The sequence below is a fragment of the Excalfactoria chinensis genome, chromosome 24 (genome assembly GCF_039878825.1).
Source record: "Excalfactoria chinensis isolate bCotChi1 chromosome 24, bCotChi1.hap2, whole genome shotgun sequence".
In the NCBI taxonomy this organism is placed as follows: domain Eukaryota; kingdom Metazoa; phylum Chordata; class Aves; order Galliformes; family Phasianidae; genus Excalfactoria; species Excalfactoria chinensis.
This window is the reverse complement of record NC_092848.1, coordinates 2,506,983-2,517,543: the sequence shown is the minus strand read 5'-3', so window position 1 is coordinate 2,517,543 and position 10,561 is coordinate 2,506,983. Positions and strand designations below refer to the sequence as shown.

The following is a 10,561-nucleotide window of genomic DNA, read 5'->3' as shown; positions in this document are numbered from 1 at the left end:
AAAGTAGCATTTGAGGAGCACAGGAAATGCTGAAAAACACACTGTTTGAAGGGGTGCAGAGTTGGACTTGTGAGGATGCTGGGGCTGAGTCCTGTAGGGTCATCTCAGTGGCAGCCCCCAGCTGGGGCAGAGTGGTGGGTTTGGCTCTGACAGCTCCCATTTGCCATGTGGGATGCCCACACTCCACACAGTGGGGTCAAGGGGAGGCTCTGGGGCTGTACTCAATGTCTCCAGCTGTGTTGGCTGGAGGTCAGGGCTGGGGCTTTCCAGCCAAAAGTGGCTGCATGGGGGCCTGATCCCACTGGATGCTATGGGCATATTGCAGGGCCCAGCAAGCAGCAGCTGAAGGGATGGACCTGTACCTGTACTCAGGCCCTGAATGTTGTCCCCTTCCCTGTACCACTCTGTCTTATGGAGCTTTATAGTCCCCATTGGAACCCAGTGCTTGCTGGCACAATGGGGATGAGCCAGGGAATGTCCCAGGCACTCTGTGACATCAGGCAGAATGGTGGCACCAGGCTGTGATCTTAGTGACGGGTGTGTGCTGCCTGGGTATGCCCGAGGCCACCAGGGTAATCAATTGACCAGAGAGGGTAAGCCAGTGGTGAGGTCACTGGAGAGGAGTGACCTGGGTGCCAGCACAGCCCCAAAGTGCCTCTGTTCACACCAGGGTCAGCCAAGGAGGGGATGGAGCCCCAGAAGCCACTAAAGTCTGACAGCCTTGTGGCCACTGAGCAGCAGCCACCACAGGATGGTTTGGAAGAAGCTGCCAGCTCCAGGGATGTGGCAGCCACCAAGAAGTCCTCCACACTGAGCAGGACCTCTACGTCCAGTAGAGCCTCCAAATCCAGCAGGACCTCTACGTCCAGCAGGATTTCTCTATCCAGCAGAGCCTCCACATCCAGCAGGATTTCACTATCCAGCAGAGCCCCCACATCCAGCAGGATTTCACTATCCAGCAGAGCCTCCACATCCAGCAGGACCTCCACATCCAGCAGAACCTCCACATCCAGCAGGACCTCCATAGCTGGCAGGATCTCCAGGTAAGTGAGGGGATGGATGGAGCCTATGCCTGTCCATGTTTTAGGACTCCTTCACACTCCCTGCTCACCCTCAAGTCAGGAACGCTGCAGGATGGGCTGGGGTGGGTGACAGAATGGTGCCTACCTGGCAGGAGGTCTACCCAGCAGTGCATGATCCTGATGGCTGAGACGTTCCCACCCAGGCAGGAGGTGCGCAGGACAGGCGTGCCAAAAGCAGATAAAGCAATTCAGGTGAGGGTGGGCAAACCACAAGCCCATTCCCTACATGTGTCCCACAATCCTAGGGGTGCATCTGGGCCAAGGGTTTGGCCTTGGGGTGGCTCTGGCAGCTGCTGAGGCCCAGGTTTCTCCTGTTCCTTTCTCTGGGGTTTGATGGTATGGCTGTTCCCCGGTTCAGACCCCTCAGTCCATTGGCACATCACTCAACAAGCAGCGCTCTCGGCTCAAGAAGAAAACTAAAAGCAAAGCTGTGAGCAGCAACCAGGATCAGCTGCGAGCCTCAAGGGACAGCAGTACCATGGAGATCTTCCCCCAGGCAGTGGGGCACGGAACTCCCTGCCCCCCTGAGGTCATATCCCAGCACAGGTAATACAGCCTAACTCTGCCCTCTGGGTGACACAGGTTCCTGAGGCTCAGGGATGGGCGCTCAATATTAGCATCTCCATTTGTAGGAAGAGCAAGGTCTCACCCAACACACGTGTGGATCCTGATGAGGAAGGGTGGGAGGACCAGGCTGTGCTGGAGGTGGAAGGTAACCCCTGGTTCTCCCCACTCAGTTCAACCAGCTGCCAGGGAAGTGGTGGAGTCACTGTTCTGGAGGCATTCAAGGAATGTGTGGGGATGTGGCACTTAGGGACGTGGTTACTGGGCATAGTGGTGATGGGTTGACTGCTGGACTTGATGATCTTAGAGGTCTTTTCCAACCTTAATGATTCTGTGATTTTATAACTGTGTTGATTCTAATGTGTCTCTCTGAAATAAATCCAGCTTTATTTAGAAACAGGATTCAGGGGCTGTTTCGAATGGAAGAACTTAATGCTGATGTTCATCCACCCTCACTTCTCCTTCACCCACTGCAGGGTATGAGGCTGATGTCCACAGTGCAGGCACTGTCATGGAGGACAGCCAGGGGATTTACCCTGCAGAGAAGGAGAATCAGGAGGGGTTGAAACACACTCAGGCTCACAGTGAGCATGGAGGCACTGCCCTAAGCCAGACACGTGAGTGCATCAGCCTTGTCTTCCTTCTCAGATGCGTTTTAGGACACATGGAACATGTGGTATCTCCCAGAGGTGAAGCTCTGAGCCCCTCAGCCTCCATGCTGGCTGCAGGCTCAAGCAGGCTGTCCCATTTCGATCACAGTTCCATAATCTTCAGCTTTAAATTTACAGTAGAAATTAGATACATATTCATAATGCTAATCTTTGTCATTTACCTCCAGGAGGTGGGGACGATCTGTAACTCCAGGCAATCCTGGCAGCATTTTAGCACAGGGTTTGGTATTGTCCCATGGGTGTAACAAGAAGGTGACCATGTTACTCTGTGGCCACCAGCACCCACTTCTCCTCTGGCCCCAAGTTCCAGCAGCCATGAGATGCCCCCTCAGCTGCTGCTCCAGTGTCTTCATGAATGCTCCTACCCCAGACTTCTCTTTCCCTTCCAGAAGGCAAAGAGGAGAAACCAAGTCCGCTTCTGGAGGCTGATGGAAGCTTTCACAAGGAAGGTACACAGCAGAGAGCAGCCACCATCCACACTGTGTGCTACAGTCAGGATCCTACACAGGGGGACACTGGGCCAAACCCTGTAATGCAGAAAATCTGTTTCTCATTGAGCTTTGGCATGAGACAAGGCCATGTTTAGCTAATCTCCCTGCTTTTTAATGCCAGTGAGCTTGGCTGCTGGCAGGATAGGGCCCAGCACCATGAAGACCAACTGCTGTGACCCCAAAAACAGGGCCATGTGGCTGTACTGGGTGCTCTGAACGAGTGTGAGCAGCCAGAGGTGCTCCTGGAGAAGGAGCGGGGCTGGAGGTTGATCACGGTTCCCCAGGAGAAGCCATTTGCAAAGCGATAATAACTCCCAACCCCGCTGAACCTGCACATTTGGGCTGTATGGAAGCTGTTGGTACTAGAGACCACTAGATGGGGATCTCTGTACGCACTCAGCCAGGCTCTTCCCACTTCTTTTCGCTCATCATTGCAGCAAGCAGAAGTGTGGTGTCTTTTATTAAGCCTAAAAATGAACAAAGCTCCTTCTGGTGTAGCTAACCCAAGGTGTATCCTGTCCCGCTCATAACCCAGAAGCACGTTTTCCAGGTGTCTAGGAAACGTCCTGATGTGAAACACGTTTTCCTGTTGGTTGCAGGAAAGCAGCTTGATGTAGGAGAGCTGAAGTCTCACCCAGCCCCTATGGGAATGCATTTAGTGGACGCTGATCACCAGCAGGCACTGGGGGATGTACCTGTGGATGGTGAGTTTGTCAGCACTTTGGGGTGTTCAGGATTTGGATTGTTTTCCATGCAGAAGGCTTCAGAATTGGAGATAAAGAGGAGAAAGGAATTGGCTTTTATAGTCAGCACACTGCCATTTCCCAAGGCACAAAATAATAGAACAATGCTGCTTGGAAGGCACCTTGGGAAGTCTCTAGTGCCACCTCCTGCTCCAAGCTGGGTCAACTGTGAGATCAGACCAGGTTGCTCTGGGATTTATCCTTTATAGTATCTCCAGGACTTTAATGAGTCAGGGTTAGCTTGAAATGAGAATGCTGTGCTCTAGGGAATCCTGGATCCCCAGCTTAGATGAGTAGCCGGCCAAAAACTTGGGAATCAGTTTCAGGGCAAGATGCTCTAAAATCATCAAACCCTTTGTGGATGTGAGTGTTCTCAGTGTTGTCAATTTCCTTTTTGATAGAAAAACTTAAAGCTGCATCCAAGGGCCCCCCTGCAAGCTCTTGTCTGTCTGTCAGCCCCCCCTCCTCAGGAGTATTTCCCCTTTAGCCATGCTCCATCTCTCCCTGTACCACAGGGGATGCAGCCAATAGTCAGGATCCCAACTCCAGTGTGGGCACTGGGGAGGTCATCTCAGCCAGAGAGGAGCTGCAGCAGATCGCCAGACACACTGCAGGTGGGAACTGGTATCCTTCTTTGTTTTCTGCTGCTGCAAAGCCCCTGCAGCCAGAAACCCAGGGACTCAGGGAGGCTGCTGGGTGCCTGCAGATAGCCATGGTATGGGATATGCCTTGCACGCAGCAGAGGTGAAATTCTCCCTGCTTCCCTTTAATCTTGTGTTAAATTTTTGCTTTGCATTACTTGGCACGAGTGGTTCTGTATGTCCTGGCATGACACAAACACCATTCCTCAACGTATCAAAGGATTTGGGGTTTTGTGTCTATAGTGTGTGTCTATAGTGTGTGTCTATAGTGTTATATATATAGTACAGCGTAGTGTATGGAGGGAATCACTGGGTGATGAATGACCATGGAGAGGGAATTTAATCTTTCTTGGCCTCAGCATCTCACCCTGCCTGGAGGGGAGGGAGTTTCATTGCATTATTGTGGCTAAGGTCCTTTAGATCCTCAGATGGAAAGGGTAGGTGAAAGGCAAAGGAGCCTCTATTATTATTAATAATAATAACCTTTATTTTTTTGCCAAGTCTCTCTCCTCTGGCTGCCAGCATGGAGAGGTTTCTAACACTTTCTTGTTATAGAGGGCACAGTCTTCAGGGATAGTCAGGGCTCTTATCCTGCAAAGGAGCTGGATCCTGCTGCTGTGAATGGTGAGGGTCTCTGCCTTCCCTTCACTGTCATGCCTCAAACATCCCCATAGAGCCAGCCACTGCTCCAATCAAACACTGCCCAGCATCTCTTGTAGGAGATGAGGAAAAGATTCAAGACCTTGATTCCATCCTGGATCCCACAGCCAGCAAAGTTCACCTGAGCAGCCAGGAGGTGCATGAAGCCTTGAGACATGTGGAAGGTAAGGACAGTCTTTTGATACCCTTTTCCCTTGCAGGAAGCCTAAAAATCTTTACAAACCAACAGCTGAGTTTAAAGCCTTCTTCATATGTTCCCCGGTGCTTGTCAAGTAGTGAGGATGTGATGTTAATGCAAGACACACGAGAGAACTGATTCTATTACAATAATATAGTGAGATCCTACTCTTGTGAAATAGATATGGAGAAAAGTGTCTGTTAGAGAGGGACGTGTTTGCTCCTCTACCAGTACCACCTTGCTGCCCTTTTCCCATTGCTTAACCCTCACCAAGGACTCCATCATGCCTTCATTTAGAAGCATCAGATCTCCAGGCAATGTTTTAGGAAAGCCCCTGGCTCATGCAGCAGCTGCCAGTGGTCCAGCACCTCGTCTTCCCTGTGCTCTGATGCCCATCATTTCCATTTATCCTTGTTCTTATAGCTGTCTGCTATTTGCACTGAAAGCTCTCCTCTCCCCCTGTAGCTGTGAAGAAGAATCTGAGTAAATCCATGAAGGCGGTGAAGAAGGTCCAGCAAACACCCCTGGGAGAAGGTGAGCAAGATCCCCATAATGAAATCTGCTGCCAGATAACAACAAACAGGATCAGACAAGAGTCCTTCAGAAGAAAACTCTGTGGCCGCATGTTTTAATGAACTGCAAATCTGCTGGTAATGAAGCTGTGCAAGGAGAGGCAGACAGGCCAGCAGCTGCAGTGCATTTCCAATGGCATGTTGCTACCCACAGCAAAGCTGGCGCTGTAGCTCCTGAGCCACAAAGTCGGGAAAGCACAGACGTAGAGTGGGCTGCAAAGATTTACCTGACACTCCACCCTCTGTTCCCCTTTTTGCTGCAACTCCCCTGCACTGCACAGACCTGGTTTGTCTGTGAGCCACCTCGTACTCTCTGTTTCCCCCTCCTAGCAATAATGGCAGGGCTTTTCTCCTCCCTGTGAGCAGGCAAGATTAATTTCACTAATGTGCTGAAAAGACTTTAAATTCTCTGGAGGACAGAGCTGGAGAAAGGCAAATGATATTAATAACGTGGCTCTTATTTAACTCATCTCCCTCCATGCCCTGCATGTGCACAGAAGGCAGCAGCACCTTCCTAATATGATTAAGATGATGTTTAAAATATCCGTGCTTAGATGGAAAACGGTGCTCAATGAGGCTTTTGTTTGTTTGTTTTCATAGAGGACAAGAATGATATCAGTAGTGAGAGTTCCCTCCTGGCTGTCCTGAACGTCCACTCAGCCCTGGAGGAGCTGAAAGAGGCACAAATGGATGGTCAGTGAATCATAGAATTATAGAATTATCATCCCAGGGGATGCTGGGAGACTTAGGATTTCCCTTGCTGGGTGTCCTGCTGCCTGTGGCCAGAAGGATGCATTGAGTTAGTGCTGTAGCACAAAACAGGGAGTAAGTGGCATCACCAGGTCCTTCCAGCTCTCCTCCTTGTGATGTTGAAGATGTGAATGCTGGCGAGAGGGAAGCCCATGAAACTGTTTATTTGTGTCTTTCTGTATCCAGAGAAAGCTGCTCTTGCTCCTGGCCATGTTCCCCAAACCCATGTAGCAACGAAGCTTCCACCAACGAAGAAGGTGTTAAATCCCCTCGAGACAGATACATCCATGTGAGCATGAAGGTGGAAACAGGGAATATGCTGTTGCCTGTTGTACAACTGTGCTTCAGCTGCCGCTCTGTCCATCTCTCTTTGTTATTCTGTGCATGGCAGTGAACTGCCAGAGATTCCTCAGACAAGAGTTGAGAGTGAAGCAGTGAAGAACATGAGTAAGAAACAGCAGAAAGGTAACGTTACCTCGTTACATGCACCCCCCAGGAAACACGTTGTCAGCACCAACAGGAGTGGTTGGACCTTTAGATGGGTCCTTGAGCACTGCATGGTCCTCCCCACACAATAACCACATTGTGGTTAAGAGACAATCCTGTGTCCCAAGGATGTGGGAGCCCAGCAGCTGAGGGCTGAGGTAGCCATCAATACCTGGCAGACAGACAGCTGAATCTTAAAAGAACAGAGCTGGAACTAAACCAAGTGCCTCACTCAGCCCTGCACATTAAATACCACCTTACCCTTCCTCTCCCCAGATTCTCCAGCTCTCCTCCACCAGTCATTTAGAGGTAGATGCATTGACACCGGCAGCAAGGAACAACCTGCTTAAATCCCTGTTGATTATAGTTCATTGTTTCCAAAAGAACATAAGACAGGTAGATCTTCCCTCCCCCCAACCCTGTTTAACCTGCTGTCCTCTCTCTGCCTGCCTGCAGCATTTTCCGATGTTTTCAACTTCTTCCCCAAAGACCTGGATGGCAATATTAACCTTCAGCAACTGGAAGTGCTTGCTAAGCAACTGGGGATTAGCTTTGATGGGCAAGAGGCACAGAAGAAGCTGCTGTGTGCAGATGCTGATGGTGAGTGCTTCAGACCATGCATGGATTGCATTGTGCATGTAAAGCAACCCCTCTCCTTGTGCCTTCCCAGCCCTGGGCATTGCTGTATTGAAATGTACTTGAAGGGAGAGGCTGTGCTTGAGTCGTTGTGTTTTAGCACTCACTGGTGACTGTATCCTTTGTGAATGTGTGTTGCACATGAGACCTCCTCATGCATGCTCAACAGCCCAGTTACACATGAAAGCTTAAGCAGCTCTTACTCCTGCCCTTAGTTTTCTAGTAAGCAAATCTTTCTGCAGTGCCAGCTCTGAGCTGCTCACTCAACATTTCATTCTAGCAAAAATCTGCCTTGCTAACAGAGATGCCACTTGTTTGCAGGAGACAAAGCAATGAATTACTCTGACTTTCTGACCTCCATTACTGACAAGAATTGTTTTATCCAGACAGTATGTAAGTAAGAAACACCCTACCCAGGTACATGTTGCTCCTCTCCAGCAAAACTCTCACTTATCCAGAGATATCTGAGTTACCAATCATTCTAATTGGTACTGAGCAAGAAATCAGCACTGTGATCCAGCATTGCAGCTAATGAAAAGCTGCAAGAACTCATCCTCCCTGTTGGACATCCAACCAGCACTTTGGCAGAATGGATCCCCACTGAGCAGATCTTGCTGGGCTCTGCTGGGGTCTCCACTCCCCCTAAGGCAAGGCAAGGCTCAGCTGGGGCTCTGACTGCTCTCCTCCTCTCCTCCAGTCCCTGCCAAAAATGACTCAGACAACATCGATCACGTCGATGCCAGAGGAATCCTCCTGCTCAAAGTCTTGCTGAAGCTGCTGGAGTTGGAAGCTCTGCCCCAGAGAACTCTATTTCAGCTTTCCAGGTCAGCTTTCTTAGTGTTGTAACTGAGAGAAGGAAGTTCCCCCTTTCATTGTGATATTTACATGCTGTCTAATAAGATAAACAGATAACAGGAGCCCAAGACTACATTTCCTGAAATATTCCATATCTAGTTGGACAACCAAAAGCACCTACATAGCTTTGGTACCCACCTTACAAAGGTGTTGTTGTAAATACCACATGTACCCTCTTTAAATATCATCTTTCCAGGTATGTCAATGTGCAGCATCCCATGCTGAACAGGTCTTGGGCTGTGCTTCACTGGTCAGTGGTGCCCTCTTTTGCCTTCTAGTTACTATCAGCAGAAGTTTAAGGACTGCGCTGGTGAGAAAGCCTGGTTACATGCTGATTTCCTCGTGAGTCACAAAAAGAACAACAACAAAAACAGGAAAGTTCTGGTTTATCCTTTATTTTCCTTTGCAAATGCTGCCCGCATCACAATGATGAAGGAAAAAGAGGCAACGGCTTATTTGGAACAACTCAAAGGTAAGGCTCACATGCTGCCATTCAGCTCTATATTAGCAAACGTTTCATAGAATCATTAAGGTTGGAAAAGACCTCTAAGATCACCAGGTCCAGCTGTCAATTCATCCCCACTATGCCCGCTAACCATGTCCCTCAGTGCCACATCACCATGGCTCTTGAACACCTCCAGGTTACCTAGAAGAGGCAGATCCCCACCTCACTGCATCCCTCTTTCTGGTAGTTGCAGACTAATGAGGCCCACCCCTGAGCTTCCTCTTCTCCAGGCTGAACAATCCCAATTCCCTCAGCTGCTCCCTTATAAGATTTGTGCTCACACCCCTCACAGCTCTGTTGTCCTTCTCTGCACACACTCCAGGGCCTCCATGTCTTTCTTGTAATGAGGGGCCCAGAACTGAACACAGCACCAAGGTGCATCCCTCAGTACAGAGGGATGATCAGCTCCTGCTCTGCTGGCTGCACTATTACTGACACAACCAGGATGCTGTTGGCCATCTTGACCACATGGATACACTCCATGTGCAGTCAGCTGTGACCTAATGACTCAAAACCTTCCCTCTGTGCAGCTTTACAGCCACTGTGCCCCAAGCCTGTAGCGCTGCATGGGGTTGTCATGACCAAAGTGCAGGATCCAGCCCTTGATCTCTTTGAAACTCATCCCATTGGCCTCAGCCTGCCCACATCCCTCTGTAGGGCCTTCCTAACCTCAAGCAGATCAACACTTCCTCCCAACTTGATGTTATCCGATGTTAACTTGAGGGTGCACTCAATCCCTTCATCTGGATCATCAATATATTTATGAACAGGCTTGGCCCCAAGGCTCTATGTTTCCTACAGTGTAGGCAGTAATTCCTAAGAGGATCACAGAAAACAGAGCTGGAGCAAACCTTAGGCATTCATCCATCAGTAACACTCACAGGGAAAGATACGAAATCAAACACTTGGACTTCTGCTCCAGATGTTCCTATGGAGAAAGGAACTGCCCCCCAGAGGTATCTCTGGTGCATGACTAGCTCCACGTTTCAGCAGTGTGAGGAATCTGGGACTTACCTAGCCCTTCCCTGGTCAGAGGAACAAAACCAAGGGGCAGCTGGCTGTGGGCTACACTGTCAGTGACCCTTGTTCTTATTTCCCATTGCCAGCACACATGCCTGATTCAGAGAGCCCCTATGCTCAGGTACCCGTCTTCCCACTGATTTCTAAACAAGATGCAAAGACGCTGGTGAAGCCAAAAAAAGATATGCAAAAGCAGACAAAGCAAAGAAAGAAAGAGCCAGTAGCTTCAAAGGAGAGCCGCTCCAGCTGTAAGAAAAAACAGGTTCAGGAGGTGAGAGACATGGATGGTGCTTCAGCTACATGCAACAGTACCAAAGGAAGCCTGAGGACAAGCCTTAAAACCTATGTTTCATTTGATCAGGCAAAGGCTCCTGCTCAGAGCAGCAAGAAGAAAAGCTCCCCTGGTATCAACTTAGAGCGCCCATACAAGCAGTGTCAGCCACCAAGAGCCAGCAAGGGCAAGGGACAGGCAAGTGTGAGTGTGAAGTCCAGCCCCATACTCTGTGCTCATTCACTTCACATTTCCTCACTCTTCTCTGCTGTGGCACTCAGTTACACTGCCAGGGGTTTGATTGCTTGCTCTTTTTTCACCCTGGTAGCAAGGATACAGAAATAGCTAGTAGAAATATGTAATGATACTTGGTAGCAACACGTACATACAGTAGCAAGGAGGCACTGCAGATACTATATAGCTCAGAGTAGAGGTG

General features: G+C 49.6%; 1 protein-coding gene across 1 annotated transcript; it reads left to right on the top strand.

The window, feature by feature from the left end:
• Positions 1 to 1,177: 1,177 nt before the first annotated feature.
• LOC140262487 (uncharacterized) lies at positions 1,178 to 3,024 on the top strand. Its single transcript, XM_072356876.1, has 6 exons — positions 1,178 to 1,274; positions 1,441 to 1,628; positions 1,715 to 1,794; positions 2,123 to 2,263; positions 2,707 to 2,766; positions 2,930 to 3,024. The coding sequence occupies exons 1-6, from the start codon at positions 1,194 to 1,196 to the stop codon at positions 3,022 to 3,024; spliced, it is 645 nt and encodes a 214-aa protein (XP_072212977.1). The 5' UTR covers positions 1,178 to 1,193.
• Positions 3,025 to 10,561: the final 7,537 nt, after the last annotated feature.